We start from the raw sequence: 16,145 nt of genomic DNA, 5'->3' as shown, positions 1-16,145 counted from the left end.
GTGTCTAATCGATCTTTGGAGACTTCCCAGAACTCAGAGAATGTCAGTTACAGAGTAGGCAATCAGTCTCTGCTTGTTGGAAGCACATATTCCGTTCCGAGGAACCAACAGGTGAACTGTTGATGCAGGAATCTGGCTCCCATGTTGTGTCTCCTGGTTCAGCGATTTAGAAGAGGAGTTCACGATGGTCAGGTTCAAGGTCTTGAGCCGTCAGCGGATTGACATCCCCAGGGCACCTCCGCTTGGCATGTCTATTTCATGCTTGCTGTCCCCAGGGTCTCCCAGATGAGCAGCTTTACACACTTTGCCCCGGGTTTGATACGTGGGGGTCTGGCAGCCTCCACCTCTCTGTGGCCACATCCATGGGAAGAAGCACGTGCCCCAGAGAAGACAGGGCAGGGGGAGGGGAGGGAGGCTGGCGTGCCTCCTTCGGGGAGCAACAGGCCACCCCTCTGGGGACTTAAATGCAATCGTGTGCTGTCCAACAACAACCAAGCAAGTTATCCCTGAGTTAATTAAATATGAATTATTGAAAGGAGTCTTGTCAAGTACAGGCCCCGTTCTCATCTGTAAAGGACTTCAACGATTGGAGATTCCGTACTACACTCTAATTACCCTTCAGACTCACGCAGTCCTGTCCCTGGAAAACCAAGAGCATCCGTTCTGCTCAACAGACAGCAGAGCCCGCCCAGCACCCACTCCCTCCCTCTCTCTGACCCCTCTGTCCCTCCCCTGATCTGCAGCCCCTCTTCAGCGCCCCCTGGCAGGAACGGCCTGTCCTAAGTGCTTGCCCTGCACCTGGATGTCAGAACAGGAAGGCACGCGTCCTCCAAGACTCAAGGGGAGCGATAGTGGCTGACCCCAGGCTTCCCGCCAGGGCCAATCTGCACTCAGCTTGGGCTCAGAGCCTGCTCGCAACCTGGCAAGACCCAGGAACAGGTGATGAATGAGCACAGCAGGGACGCCTTACCTTCTGAGCACCCCTCCGCCATCCACGTATTTGCCGATCACAGAGCCAGATCGCTGCTTCTGGCTTGCCTTGGAAGCAGCTGTGTTTGCCTTGGCTGCCTTGTCTTTCTGTAGAAACACAAAATGCCCTCAGATCCACGCCTACTGATTTGTCCCAACATTGGAGCAGAAAAGGGCTCAATTCCCCCACCTCATAGTACAGGCTTCAAATAAAACTCTAAAGGAAGCAAGCGATGGCCTGGGCTCCCTGCGAGCTAGCCTTCACCCACTCTTCCCTTCTGCTGTCATCTCTCACCATAATTCCTCCATCTCCCATCTAATAAGCTAATCAAAGTTCCGAGCCTGGGGTCTGCCAGGTTACCCCTCCCAGGAGTAGTGCTAATTTGCAAGAGGACAAGCTAAAGGTGGGATGCACTGGAAAAACATGTATGGGCAGAAAAAACGCTGTGCGTCTTTAAATCACACACCTTCTGCAGTGGGGTTTCAATCCCTCTTTATTTCCAAACCCCCAGATAGGAGGATCAATGAACCCAGAGCCTTGTCCACAGCTACGAAGCCAAGACAGGGTACTTCAGATCTTTTGTGGAAGTAGGCTGGCTGTAGGTAAATTGCTCACGTATCTGCAATGGAGAGACTGGGTGGAGTGGGGGGCTTACACCTGCCTCGCCAGGGCTCCCCTGACAGATGTCTTCCAGATAAGGGGGGGTTAGATCACAGGAAGAATCTCTCATTAACCAGCCAGCCCCGTGGTTCCCAGGGATTCTTCCTGAAAGAAGGAGGGGCTCCAGTGCCCCAGGGCCCCCGCAGGTATGGCTGTGATCCCAGATTAATCTTTAATTGTGATTCGGCATGAACATGATTTTATCCCTCTTTCTTCCATTCCCCACAAGGGTTCTTACTCCCTTAATTCCATTCCCTTCTCAAAGCAGAATGAGTTTGGCAGGTGAAGGGAAGCCAGGTCAAGGGATTAAGGTGACATTTGTTAGGAAGTTTTAAAATAAATTTGGTGTTACTTCTTAAACAATTATAACCATTACCACCATCAAACAAACGTGTAGGCTTAAGCCTTGCTCTGATAGTACACATAGGTGGGCGGCAGAGACGTGTTGCTGACAGCCAGTGGTAGAAAAGACATTGTGATGTACAAGGTCCCTAAAGGATCTGCACTTCTAAACTAGGTTCCACCGAATCCGGGGCAAACCAGCTGCCGTGTACTGACCACATTTAGGGCACTGAACAGCTGAGAGTCCAGCGCAAGACCTTCCTTTCCAAGAGTTTTTCACACGCACAAAAATCCCTACAGTATGGAAAAAAGGATAGAGAATCTCCTTCCTCATGTGATAATGGGGGTCATGGCCCAAGGAGGCTAACGATTTGCCCGAGGACACACGTGAAATTCACCGTGCGAGAATCCTGAAAATCAGAATGTCACATCAATCCATCCTGCCCGCCTTTTCCTTCCCTTCACGGCTTCCACAGCTACGGTCTAAAGGGGAGGATGTTAGGGGAATGAGAAATCCTAGATTCTGTTTAACGCAGCCGGAAGTGAGATTCTTTAAATAAATACAGGATTTTCGTGCTATTTGGGAAAGTATGTAACTGTGGCAGTCAGGGTCAGAGAAGCATCGGTCCCCATAGGGTAAAAAAATTGTACATAAAATCAACTATGTAAATGGTGAAATATACTTTTTTTTTTTTTTGTGGTACGTGGGCCTCTCACCGCTGTGGCCTCTTCATTGCGGAGCACAGGCTCCGGACGTGCAGGCTCAGCGGCCATGGCTCGTGGGCCCAGCCGCCCCGCGGCATGTGGGATCTTCCCGGACCGGGGCACGAACCCGGGTCCCCTGCATCGGCAGGTGGGCTCCCAACCACTGCGCCACCAGGGAAGCCCGAAATATACATTTTTAATTCTTTCTACAACAGTGTGTAAAAATGAAAAATTTTCATCAAGCGATCAACATGTTAATGAAGAAAAAAACTGAGCATTTTGGTTTAAAAGTCATGGTGCCATTTCAACTGCACCGTCTCATGGATGGTACGATCATTTCTACATCCAAGAAATGTGGGACCCTCCCAAGTATCCTGGTCTCGTGATGCCAAGAGGAAAGTGTGTCACTTCACGGGAAATTAACACACTATGACCCTATAGGTCAACCTGAATTTTTACTATTTTCAAAAAATCTTATGCCACCGTCCTGCCCACACAAAGGAGTGACCAGATTCCAAGCCTAGAATCTTCTTGGGCCAGTCCCAGCGCAGGTCTGGCTGCCACTGGACCCCAGTCTTCGTCTTCCCCCAGGGGAGGGGGCACTGGCCCATTACCTGAAAACATATGTCCCGTTCATCCCGAAGATGCTTGTTCCTTTCCCTGTGGATGGAAAAGGGGAATCTATTCAAACATGGGGCTTGCAGTCAACAGATCCAATAGCATTGGTTTGACGGTCAGATGGGTGCAGAGGAAGGCCGGGCATGGAAGGCCCGGGGAGGGCGCGGAACCGCTTCCCTTAGTGATTGTGGCTAAGGGTAATTGTGTATAAGTCAGGTCAGAGGCAGGGGGATACACAGAATGGCCTTGTGACACCCAGGGCCCTTCAGGATCCTGCATTGGTCCATCTGATCACGAACGGAGCCTTCCACAGCGCTGACCAGTGTTCCAGCTCCGCCTTGAACTTGCTGTGGCCCCCCCCCCAAACCTTTCATTCATGAGTGCATGTGTAGCTGCATGCCACACGTGTCTCCCTGAGCCCACACTGTGTGCCCGGCACTGCTCCAGCTGTCAGGGCTACACCAAGGAATGGAAGAAAAAGTTCCTGCCCCCAGGGCATTTGTATTTCATTGCTATTGAGAAAAATAAAGTGGGGAAGAAGTGGCATAAAGAGGGCCAGAGATGGAGGGTGGTCAGGGAAGACCTCACTGAGGAGGTGGCATCTGAGCAGAGGCTTAAAGGGTGCGGAGGAGAGAGCCCAGCAGGGATGGGGGAGAGCATCACAGGCAGAGGGAACGGCAAGGGCAGGGACTGGGGTTGGGAGACACGTGGTGTGCAACCAGTGGAATGGAAACGAGGGAGCGGATGCTCAGAGTGAGGTCAGAGGAAAGGTGGGGGAGGAGGGGACCTGCCATCCCCTGCCTGTGGGCCACTGTCAGAACTCCGAATTCATCCCAATGAGATATGAAGCCATGGGGGGTGGGCTTTGGCCGAGGAGTGTCCTGACCTGACTCAAGTTTTAAAAGGAACCCTAGAAACGCTGGGCTAAGGGTGATGTGCTGGGGACAGGATGGGGCCCTGAGAACTGGCCCATATTTTAAGCAACGTGGAGGTCATTGGGTCCACGTTCGGTGGAATAGGGGGAGAAAAAGCCTGGTGGAGGGTTGAGAATGCGAGGCTGGGAGATGGAGGCGGCCGAGTGTAAATGGAAACAACTCCTTGGGAAGTTGGGGAGCCGCGCCTGCATCTCTTGTCTCCTGGAGCATCTCCATGCAGAGGCTCCGATAGGCAAGGGAATGTTCTGCTCTGCACATGTGTCCTCTGTCCTTCGTGGCACGGCTCTGTAGCGACGGCCGCACACCATCACCCAATTCTCCCAGGAAGCCTGCGACACAGGCATGTCCAGGTTGTTGACCACTGCTCAAGGTTGCACAGGTGATGAGGGGCTGGGCTGAGTCTGGAACCAGATCCAGCTCCAAAGTGCACGTTCCTACCAAGCGCCCTGAAACTGCTTCCATGTGCCCCCATTTCCCTTAGGACGGCAGCCCCTCGCCGCTGGGTCACACCCCGGCCATGGTCCCGATCCCCCCCCCCAACAATTCCCGCTGTCCTCCCACCCCACCTGCTCCCAGCTCTCTCTGTCTCTCCCTGATGCCCATTTCCCCCGGCTCTCTGTCTCTACCCGGAGATCTCACTGTGGAGGAAGAGTCTGCCATGGGCTCTCCCGCCACATCCGGGCTCTCCCCGGCTGGCTCGGGGACCAGGTGACAGCACAGCAAGGTTCAAGCTGGGATTCTGCACAGACGCTGGTCTCCATGAAAAAGACCCCCAAGTGTTGGCAGAGTGCTGCCTCGTCATCCTCCCCTGCGCCTTCACACTGAATCTGCCTCTGTATTTTTTTCTAAGTACAATAGAAAAAAGGGAAAAAACCCAACCAAACTCGTTCTTGTACATCTTATTCTCTGCCTTCACTAAAGCCTTCCTGAGAATCCACACCTTCTCTCACAGGGATTAAAACTTGGCCCCTAAGAACCACTTCCATCTCCCTGGCCTTTGGAATCACATCTTGAGGGAAACAAATCTGAAATGCATTCAGTTTGAAGAACTTTTCTATTTGGTGGCATCAAAGATGCCAGATGCAGTGATCTTACCTTGCTTTCAAATTAAAAAAAAAAACAACCTAAAAACCTTCGAAAGGTACCCAATTCAAACCCACCTGCACTTTAAAAATCAGGACCCAAATTTCATCACTATTCCCCAAGAGGTGTTTGACAGGCAGCAAGTATAGTAACTTAGAAAGCTCAGAGGCAAATTGAACATTCCATTTTCCCCACACCTGTTTGCGTTTGGTTGTTTTTGGGGGGGGGGATAATCCAAACCAAACCAGTGAGCTTTGAATCTACAGGTAGTGTAACAGGCTGAGGACTCTCCGAACGCCCTTCTTGCTGCTCTGTTTGTGACTCACTTACTCATTCAACAAACATGAACAGAACACGCCAGCCAGCTGGGGACTCAGTTCCGGCTCTGGCCGCGAGCGTCCGGGTCACTCCGGTAAATTACTCCATCGCTCTGATATCTGCTTCCTTGATGGCTAACCCCTGTATTAACAGCTGCCCTACTTCCCAGGTTTTGTTGAAGATGAAGGAGATACTACCTCTGGCATGGACTAGATGCTCCATAAACTCAGTTCTCCTCCTACCTGAGCAAGTACCGTGCCAGGTACCAAGCAGGAGGAGGCAGCGCCTGCCTGCAGAGGTACAAACTGGAGAGGGGGCTGGGCACCTGTGTAAATGGACCAAACGTAATGGAGAGGTGGTGCTCAGGTGTCCAACAGTATGTTGGGGACCAGGGAAATGTGGGTGCTCCCTCAGCAGGCAGGGGAGACTCTGGGGGTGCCCCTTCCCACCCAAGGCTCTGGGATGCGGACGCACCTTAGGAAATCCAGCTGTTTCAGGAGCCCTGACTTCTCCCGCTGCAGACTCTCCGTGACGCGGTACACTTCCCTGCAGGGGATGCAAGATGGCAGTGATGAGTGACATGTGGCGGGAGGGGGTGCTACCAGGGCACGAGGCAGTGATGAAGTTGGACCCGGAAGGTGGTGCCTGGGCTGCCCTTCCTCTGGAGAGCACGGCCTCGTGCAGGCCTTATAGCCAGGTCTCACCAAGTCATCTCAGACACTCTATTTGGAAGGTGAAATGATCCCTGTTTTTTGGGGTTTTTTTTTGCGGTACGTGGGCCTCTCACTGTCGCGGCCTCTCCCGTTGCAGAGCACAGGCTCCGGACGCGCAGGCTCAGCGGCCATGGCTCACGGGCCCAGCCACTCCGCGGCATGTGGGATCTTCCCGGACCGGGGCACGAACCTGTGTTGCCTGCATTGGCAGGCGGACTCTCAACCACTGCGCCACCAGGGAAGCCCGATCCCTGTTTTATAGACACAGATAGTCAAGTAGGTTTGATAACTCTCCCTGGCAACCCAGGACTGAGCCAGGGTCCTAATCTAGACCCCCAACTCCCTGTCCCAAGGATACAGCTTGATGATAACTGCACTGTTTTCTCAGGCTCCCAGTGGTCCTGCCCCGCCCCCACCAGAGGTCAGGGAATCAGAATCAATACTCTTCTCCAGCCCAGCCTTGGAGGGTGAGAGCAGAGCTGGTGTTTCTCCCTCCCCGCGTCCCCCCCCACGCTGGTTTAGTTTGTATGCAGGAGCTATTGAAGACCTATCTTTCCTTCCCCACTTTCCCCCAACAGTCTCCAATCTGTTCCCGGAGATCTGGAATTTCCACTGTTGCACATTCATTTCTTTGACTAAAATTTCTTATCTCTAGCTACACAGCAGAGATTTAATGTATCAATCATAATCCGTCATTTACATCACAGTGTGAGCGTGTCCACCATAGGAGTTTTGAGGAAGGGGAGAGAGAAGCTGAGACGTACACAGCGTGGCTGGAGGGCAACGCAGGCTGCGAGGCAGGGGGCTGTGTGTGCCTTGTTTACATCTGTATCCTCGACTCGGTGGCTGGCTTGGAGGTGCAGTCAACAAACAGCAGTGGGAAGAGAAAAAAGAGAGAGGGCTAACGGAGGGGCGGGAAGGGCAGATGGCAGGGATGGAGGGAGGAAGAGAGCTGGAGGGGGAGGGGCGTTTAGGAGGAAGCCAGCACCACTCAGAGAAGAAAGGAAAAGAATAAAGCAGGGCTTCCCTGGTGGCGCAGTGGTTGGGAGTCCGCCTGCCGATGCAGGGGACACGGGTTCGTGCCCCGGTCCGGGAGGATCCCACGTGACGCGGAGCAGCTGGGCCCGTGAGCCATGGCTGCTGAGCCTGAGCGTCCGGAGCCTGTGGTCCGCAACGGGAGAGGCCACAGCAGTGAGAGGCCCACGTACCGAAAAAAAAAAAAAAAAAAAGCAGAATGGGGTGATGTTGGAAAATAAACCTTGCTTAACTGCACAGTTCTGCTTCCATCCTTCCCTCTGTGCTCTGCACCACAGTTCAGAGATTTTAAATCTCCCCCAAACTTACGGCAAAGGGTCCCGTATTTCCAAGCCACAGCCTAGTAAATGCGTCACTGCCACGGGCCGTCAGGGCTGCCTTGACTGTGCGCAGGCTGAGCTGCGTAAGGACGGTCCCCTGGCAAAGCCCATCCACGTCACCACGAGCTTGCTGGGGCCACAGAACTCGCAATCGCCTTATTCCTTGAGCGGTATCTGTGGGGTTTCCCCCTTTATAGCAGAATTATAAAGTCACTTCGCGACAGTAACAGACTGTCTCAAATACCAAGTTCACCTCAGACAGTGCTTATTCAGTAACAGAACTTCTCTGGCTCCTGCAGAGCTGCAAACTCCCAACATTTTATTACCAATTATATTTAATGTTAACTGGAGGGAAAACAATGTCTTCCCTATTATCCAATCTGGGTCCCTAAACGCCATCTGGGACTCTGCTCCGAAGGGCACCAGGTGAGCACAGCTGTCTGGTCGCAGCCTGGCGCCCTGGGAGCTCAGGTTACCTGCGTCGGGCTTTGGGGCTCCGCCACCCCCATCCCGGGTCCTGCTTCTTCCTGGGGCAGCCAAAAGCAGAGGGCTTTCCCCGCTGAGGACAGACACTCACACCGGAGACCTAACCTAATGGGTCCTCACAGTGTCTGACCGAGTGGCCAGTTCCTCCACAACCAAGAGGACCTCAGTCCAAGCCTCCTCTGGCCCTGCTTACAAGGCACCAGGGACCTTGGCACCGTGCACACACACACAACTACACACACATACGTGGTATGCATCGGTGCAAACCTACATCTGTTTGTCTAGTAGCCACACATCTGTCTAAACATGCACACCTATGTACATTCAGATAGATTTTTTGTGTTAACAAATAGAAAAGTATTTCTGCAAAAAAAAAGACACTTGGATATTTGACGAAAATGACCTTGAAAGTCCTTCTAACCTAGATGTTCCACAAGTTTATGTCTGGCTAACAGGTGAAGCGAAGGGCACAGAACTTGCCATTTTGCGGTGGTAACTGGTGAGAGGTTTCTGGCTGCTGGAGCGAAGGGCTGTTGGCTGGGTTTTTATGAGAAAGAAAGAAATATGGAGCGTTCTCCAAAGGATCCGTCAGTGGAAAATGCAGGCGAATGTAGAACTGTGTGTGCTGTCGCTTTGTAAAGAGTGTGTGTGTGTGTGTGAGTGTGTGTCTCTGTGTGTCTGTGCCTGTGTGTGTCTCAGTCTCTGTGTGTGTTCGTGTGTGTCTGAGTGTGTGTGTCTCTGAGTGTGTCTATGTGTCTGTGTATCTATGTCTGTGTCTCTGAGTGTGTGTGTGTGTCTGTGTGTGTGTGGGGGGTCTGTGTGTGTGCGTGGGTGTGTGTCTGCGTGTGTGTCTGAGTGTGTGTGTCTCTGTGTGAGTGTGTCTGTGTGAGTGTGTGTGTCTGTCTCTGTGTATCTGTGTCTGTGTCTCTGTGTGAGTGTGTGTGTCTGCGTCTGTGTATCTGTGTCTGTGTCTCTGAGTGTGTCTGTGTGTGTGTGTCTGTGTGTTTGTGTGTGGGGGGTCTGTGTGTGTGCGTGGGTGTGTGTGTGTGTGCGTGTGTGTGTGTGTGTGTGCGCGCGCACATGTACAGAACACTCTGGAAGGAGCCAGGACTGGTGCCCTCTGGGTGACGGGAGGCTGGGAGTCAGGGGTGGGGGGCAAACCTCTTTCTGCCACATTTTGCGCCTTGTCATAAACCACCTCTCCCCCAGATACAAGTTAATTAACAAAATAGGGTGTTGCCTTCCAGCCGACCTTCATCTTTATATTGTCTCCCCGGCTCGACTGCTCCTTCTTTATCTGATTTTAAAATCTAGTTCTCCTTCCTTGGGCATCTTCAGAGAACAGGAAAATTCATTTTGCCCATTCAGAACTCCAGCTGATACATGACAGGGTCTGTTGATCTAGAGGCCCACTCTCCCCCCTCCCAGCAGCATCCGGCAGCTGGACATCATCGGGGAAGCACAGGGTATCAGGAGGACAAGGCTCTGACCTTCTTTTCTGACACTAACTAGCTGGGTGTCTGCAGGTTGCTCACTACCCCTCTCTGAGCTTGTTTTCCATTTGTAAATGAAGGGGTGGCTTCCAGCACAAAGGTCCTGTCGGCTCTGCTGGTCTGGGATCCTGCTCTATGGAGGACAAGCTAAGCCTCTCCCTGGCCTTCTCTCCGGGCCGCTCTGGACGACACACGCTCTCCCGGGCTCCAGCAGGTTCCCCAGCTGCACAGCTGCTGCAAGCTTCTTATTGAAACAAAGTCGCGAAGGTTCTGGACTCATTTATCTCTCGCTCCTAACCCTCCTTCCCTCTTTTTCAATTCCCAGCCTCCAGAGATTGTGTGTCTGGCTTGCTTAATTAAGATAAGACTTCAGAAAGATTTTAATCCTCACGCTGTGATTCGTTGCGCCGGCTCCGGTGCTCATTTCCATTTGCGGTTCTCATGCCTGTGCCTTTCAGATGTTTGTCGCCTTCAGGACTTGATTGAATTTTAAGAGCCTGACTCCTTAATTCTGTATATAAAGTTAAGCACTGGTTGACCTGATCTCAACGGGGAGGGACCGATTTTGCTTGTTTACAATGAAATATACTGTCCTTCCGCCGGGCATCCAAGCCTTGAATGGAGGGGTTGATTTTAGTCAGCTGCTTGGGAAGACATATCTTTTGCAACTGGAGATGTCTTCCTAGGGTAAAACTCCAAATCCAAACACATCCCCTCCCTCTCACTCTAGATCATTCCCAAACAGTACAGGACATCATACATGAGGCAGACAGCAGAACAATTTTTTTTTTTTTTTTTTTTTTGCGGTACGCGGGCCTCTCACTGTTGTGGCCCCTCCCGTTGCGGAGCACAGGCTCCGGACGCGCAGGCCCAGCGGCCATGGCTCACGGGCCCTGCCGCTCCGCGGCACGTGGGATCTTCCCGGACCGGGGCACGAACCCGCGTCCCCTGCATCGGCAGGCGGACTCCCAACCACTGCGCCACCAGGGCAGCCCCAGCAGAACAATTTGATTTAGGTTGAGGCACCGACGATTGGCCAGCCGTCAGACAGCCAGGGCTTTTGAACAAAGAGAGTCAACACAGGTAAACGTCAAGCATTGGTAAGACTGCCCTGTTTTTGAAATCAGACTTTATACCTTCCCTCACCCAGGACCAGGCACCCAGGTTCTGCAGAATGACTACATGAGTCCTCGAACAAACGAGTGAGTGAAGGGTGGCCAGTCCTGGTCCTGGGCACAGTTTCCCGGCTGACTCATTTGTCACTGTGGGGAGTCAGCAGCGTGTGTCCAGCACTTAGCGTCTCAGGACAGGTACTTAACACCTCTGAACCTCAGTTTCCTCATGCATAAATTAGAGTTGATAACAATGGTACCTGGCACATCAGGGTGCTGAGAAGGTCAAATGAGATAATGTCAGATTTTCGACGTAAGTGAGGTACGCTGAGTGCCCAAGACAGTGTTGAAAGCACTGAGTAGCTTTCAACAAATGTTGCTGATGTGAACCCGGCAGTGAATGCACTGGTACGTGGGTGAACAGATAAGCAAGTGAGATTCCGGGGCCTCAGAGAGCCCTTGTTCTCAAAGCCTAACACTCCTGAGACCGATTCCTCACTGACTTCTCTGGGTCAGGTGCAGACCCAGCCTGGGACTGTTCCCAGGGGCACCTCCATCCAGCAAGCTGAACCCAATGGCTGGACACCTAGTTTATCAGCAAACCAGTCCCCAGAGATGTGGGGCTGCCCACACAGGGCCCACACAGAGGAAGGCTGAAAAAGGAAGGAAAAGGAGGAAGGAAAAAAATGGGCAGAGCTGGGGTGAAGCGTCCAGGGCACTGTCACACGCCCTGTCGAACTACATGCTGACCTCGGAAGTCTTCCTGGCCCACCCTGTTCTCCCAGGTCTCCGAACCATGACAGTCACTGTCTGGTCGTTCCACTCCCTCAGGATTTTCCCCCAGACTGCCCCCTATTTGTTGGCTGGATAACGTCTTTCTAATCACATAATACATTGTCTGAGAATGAGGCTGTACGTTTCTCATCAATCCTAGGGAGTGCTCGGCACAGAACTGGTCTGCTTCACAGTCTCAGAATCCTAGAAGGTTAGAAGAGGTCCCAGGGACCAAGGAGCCCCATCCCCATGTTATGAGCAAGGAGAAGGGTCTGGGGGGCGGGCTAACACGCTCACAGCGGGGGACGGATCTGGAGGGCACAAGGGTGACACTCACATCTCCTTCTCCTGGTGGAGTTTTCGGGCCTCTTGCTGGAGGCTTTCCAGCTGCTGCTGGGCATCCTGCAGCTCCCAGGATGTCCGCTCCAACTCCCCGGCCAGCTCCTGGTTGGTGAGTTTCAGCTTGGTGTTCTCAGCCTTGGTTTCGTGCTTGTCGTTGTGCAGGGCGGTGCACTGGCCTTCCAGCTGGAAAGGAACGGGGGCGTTGTGCAGAGGGGAGCGATGAGCGAGCTCCGCCCCCCCATCAGGCTGGCCTTTCCCAGCCGCGCCTTGCTTCCTCCACCTGGTGAGCGGGAACCCATGCTACTGCCCCTCACTGCCCTCAAGCCTCAGTCAGCTTTGTCCTGCCCCTTAATGCACACGCACACACTTCTGGAGGCAGGAAGGATAAATTCAGTTTAATGAATGTGGCCAGTCAGCGAAGAAGGAAGCGACAACAAGGAATTGTGTGTGACTCTCAAGAGGCCCCTGAGTAATCAGGCAAGCATGCAGTAATTAAGTCGAGTGGCAATCATTCATTGGAGGGATAAATCTAATTGGTAAGAACTTAATGCATAATAGTGAAGAGGAAAGAGAGGAGGAGAAGCCAGGTACACTGTGCAGGGCGGGGGTGGGGGTGGGGGAGGGGGAGGCAGCTGGCAGTGAGAGCGTCTTGCTGCAGGAGAGAAACCGAAATCTACAGGTTGGGTACTCAGAGGACTGGAACCGTCTCCAGCCTTAGCATGGGGGTGTCTTCAAGTGTATTTTAATGTGCTGCTAAAAATATCCCTTTCTATTCAAATGGAACCAATGTCTCTGTGTCTGTCCAGGGCTGGATGCCTTCCAGCACCAGACAAAACAAAACAGGAGGCCAAGCGGCATCCGGGCCTCTCTCTCCTACGAGCCCCTTGCTTTGGAGACGAGGCTGCGGGCGCGAGGTTTGCCTAGGTAACCCATCTCCCTGGGGTCCTGAGCCATGCACTCCCAGCCACAGTGGGTGGACCCTGGGACACCACCCAGCCTGTCTCTGGGGACTCAGGTGCACCAGGGGCGCATCTGGTGTCTGCATCCACCCTGCGGGGTGAGGGGAACTGTCCCAAAGGAGGCTGACGCACCTTGTACGGGCACACAGGAAGACAGCTGGAGGCACCCCTGGCCCTCCTGGCAGGAAGACATCACAGTCTGCAGCCTCCCCCCAGATATCAGTGTCTGTGACCCCTGTACCGCAGCATCCCCCTTATCTCTCATACAGGATGCAGGAAACAAAGTAACGATTTGGCATTCTGGCGGCTCCTGGGCATAATTATACCACAACGCCTGCGGAGGGTACTTGGGAGAATTCTTGGCATTTTTTCCAAGTTAAACACCAGGCATTGGAGAGTAAAGGCTTTATCTTGGGATCACCTGTGATTTCAGATGCTCTCTTTTGTACAACTAAATGGTTCTTCTCAGATTTAAGAAAAAAAAGTCCTTAAGTGAACGGCAGGGAAAGCGGGCAAGCGCCAGAGGAGGGGATGGAGTGCAGAACAGGTGCTCTGAGGACATGGACACGAACATACCCGCTTCTGCTTCTGGATGAGCCGCTCCAGTTCCTGCTCCTTGGAGAACAGCTTCTGTTCCAGCTCCTGACTGCACGCCTGGAACCTCTCCGTGTCCTGCCAAGCCAGGAAGAAGGACACGTGAGGCCCAGATGCACCGGGAGGGAGACTTTTTTCCCCCCACCTTGAACCTGCTCAACAGCAGGGAGGGGCCCGCCCATCCTTTGGGGTCTTCCCACAACATCCCAGGGCTTTGGTCACCCGCCTGCCCTGGCGGATGGAGAGTGTGCACGACGCCAGCTCCCACCACGTATGACATGTCGGATGACCGCCTCTCACGAGAGAGGCAGCGTCGGTTAGTGGGCGGGTACCGAACGGGGAACAGAACAGGGGCTGAGCTGGAATCTCAGGCCTCAGGCTCCTGTCTGTCCACTGGAAGATGGAATGTCCTTCCGGCTGGGATATTCTGTCCATGTTGGGCGCAGTCATTCAATCCTTTAAACTGCCCTCCCTCTGAAAACACAGGGGCCCCACTTCTTCCTCCTTCAGGTGGGTCTACGCCCTCGCTGTGTCCCCGCTGGGACGGAGGGCTCCCAAGTCCCGGGGAGGGTCTCTCCCGTGAGCTCCACAGCCCCTCCCTCCTGCCCTAGAACCGGCCTTCCCCACTCAGGGATGCGGAGACCCCAGTGATGCAAGCGGGAAGGGGCCTGGTCGTGGGACAAAGAGGAAAGTGTGTAGCTGGCAGGATGCCTGACACTCACCAGAGCCTGATCTGGTGTAAGGGCCCTGAGTGGGCAGCGGGAGACTCGGGGTCCAGCCCTTGCCTTGCCCAGCCTCCCTGCTTTTTCCTTCCATGTCGCTGTTTCTTGGGAAACATGCTCTCTGCTTGTCCGAGGCATGGCCGCGGCGCAGGCCAGGTAGGAAGAGGAGAAAGCGTCACAGCCTCCATGTAACTCACCACAGGAGCCCCGCGGGCCTTCCGCGCCGCGGAACGACACCTCCCCAAGGAGGACAGTGGTGAGACGCAGCCCTGGGGGCAGCCCTGTCTGGAAGCAGCAAGGTGAGGGGACAGCAGCCCCCGTCAAAGCCCAGGGCTCTTCCTCAGCCCCTCATCTGGGGACGCCACCTCGTTCCTCAGCCTACTTTTTTTTTTTTTTTTTGCGGTACGCGGGCCTCTCACTGCTGTGGCCTCTCCCGTTGCGGAGCACAGGCTCCGGACGCGCAGGCTCAGCGGCCATGGCTCACGGGCCCAGCCGCTCCGCGGCACGTCCGGGGCACGAACCCGCGTCCCCTGCATCGGCAGGCGGACTCTCAACCACTGCGCCACCAGGGAAGCCCTCTCTGCCCATTTTGGACAGGTCAGCGGGGCTCGGGGGGAGCCCGCGACCGTCCTCGTGTCGGCCACACCTGACGGTGGAGGCAGGGTATGACCAGGCAGCCTCTGCTCCCAACGTTTGCTGCAGGGAATCTTGTCCACCCCACTGGCTGGGGGTGGGGCGAGCAGCTCCAGGACCCCCAGCTGATGCCGGCAGCCCCACAAAGACCAGACGGAGTGTCTTAGCGGCCCTGCCGGGCACAGAGTGCTGAGGGGGTCACGGCCAGTGGGATGCCGAGCGCCAAGCCCTGGCCAGAGGGTGCAGCCTCTCACGTTGTCATGAACTGCGGACCACCAGCCTCACACGGTGGCCAGGCCACGCCTGCGTGCCCCAAGGCTTCACAGCACGGCCGAACACGTGTTCACGGCTCCCACGCGTACGCGAACAGCATACATCGCAGCGCTGAGCCTAAAAGGCGTTTGGGCCTCAGAGGCCTTGAGAAGGGAGAAGCCGGGCTGGGGGGTGGGGTGCGGCAGCGGGGTCAGACCCCCCAACTGGGGCAGATTTGCCCTGGAATTTCCACCCCCGCCCCGACCTCTTTCCGTTCCAGTCCCCAGGCGTTGACCCACCTATTGCTTCTGGAAGCAGCATCTTTCCTTAGCTATGACCTTTGACTTGTAGTCATGGTGGGGGGGAGGGGGCCGAATGCCGCCCCCCCGCCAGAACTCGGCCCCTCTGTGCACAAAGCCACTGGGGTAAAGGGAGCGGGTCTACATTGCAGGGGATGCGGGGGGGGGGGCGGGTAAGGCTGAGGCTCCCGGAAGCCCCCCCACCCCCGTAGGGTCTGCTCGGTGAGGAGATGCGTGTTCTCTCTGCCTGTTCTGTTCGCCTTCACTAAGGCTGGAAGTCGGGGGAGGGCGGGGTCAGCCAGGATGCATTAGCGCTCTAAAAATGAAGGCGAGAGGGAGGTCTGGAAATACTGCCCAGCCTCCAGAGGGCTCTGGGTGGAGAACACAACCGGCTTTTTCTGGAAAGCATTCTGACGCCCTCTCAGCTGGAAGGGCATCTCTGATAAGAAACGGGGCCCTGGTGTGGATAATGGGCAGCATGAAGTGAAACGCTGGTTTGGACCCACCTGCCTTAAGGAGCAGGGAAGTGATGTGACAGCGGCTCCGCAAGCCGGTGATGGGGTCTCTGTTCAAAATTCATACATTGAAACTTAACCCCAAGGAGGTGGGCTCTTTGGGAGGTGATTAGGTCACGAGGGCAGAGCCCACCAGAGTGGGATTAGTGCCCTTGTCCGATACCCCAGAGAGCCAGCTTGCCCACGTGAGGACACAGAGAAGTTGGCAGCCTACAACCCGGGACAGGGCTGTTACCTGAACCCGACCACGCTGGCACCCTGATCT

At 54.5% G+C, this 16,145-nt stretch overlaps 1 protein-coding gene across 1 annotated transcript in view; it reads right to left on the bottom strand.

The window, feature by feature from the left end:
- The window catches only part of CRACR2A (calcium release activated channel regulator 2A), a 120,033-nt gene that overhangs the window by 28,313 nt on the left and 75,575 nt on the right, over window positions 1-16,145 (bottom strand). Inside the window, exons 8-12 of the mRNA XM_033867174.2 lie at window positions 13,442-13,537; window positions 11,902-12,089; window positions 6,106-6,177; window positions 3,292-3,337; window positions 971-1,077 (exon numbers count right to left, since the gene is read on the bottom strand). Coding sequence (XP_033723065.1) covers window positions 971-1,077; window positions 3,292-3,337; window positions 6,106-6,177; window positions 11,902-12,089; window positions 13,442-13,537 — 509 coding nt within the window. The remainder of the gene's footprint in view (window positions 1-970; window positions 1,078-3,291; window positions 3,338-6,105; window positions 6,178-11,901; window positions 12,090-13,441; window positions 13,538-16,145) is intronic.

The sequence above is a fragment of the Tursiops truncatus genome, chromosome 11, assembly GCF_011762595.2.
Source record: "Tursiops truncatus isolate mTurTru1 chromosome 11, mTurTru1.mat.Y, whole genome shotgun sequence".
In the NCBI taxonomy this organism is placed as follows: domain Eukaryota; kingdom Metazoa; phylum Chordata; class Mammalia; order Artiodactyla; family Delphinidae; genus Tursiops; species Tursiops truncatus.
The sequence above is the reverse complement of the archived record's forward strand: the minus strand, read 5'-3'. Positions and strand labels throughout refer to the sequence as shown.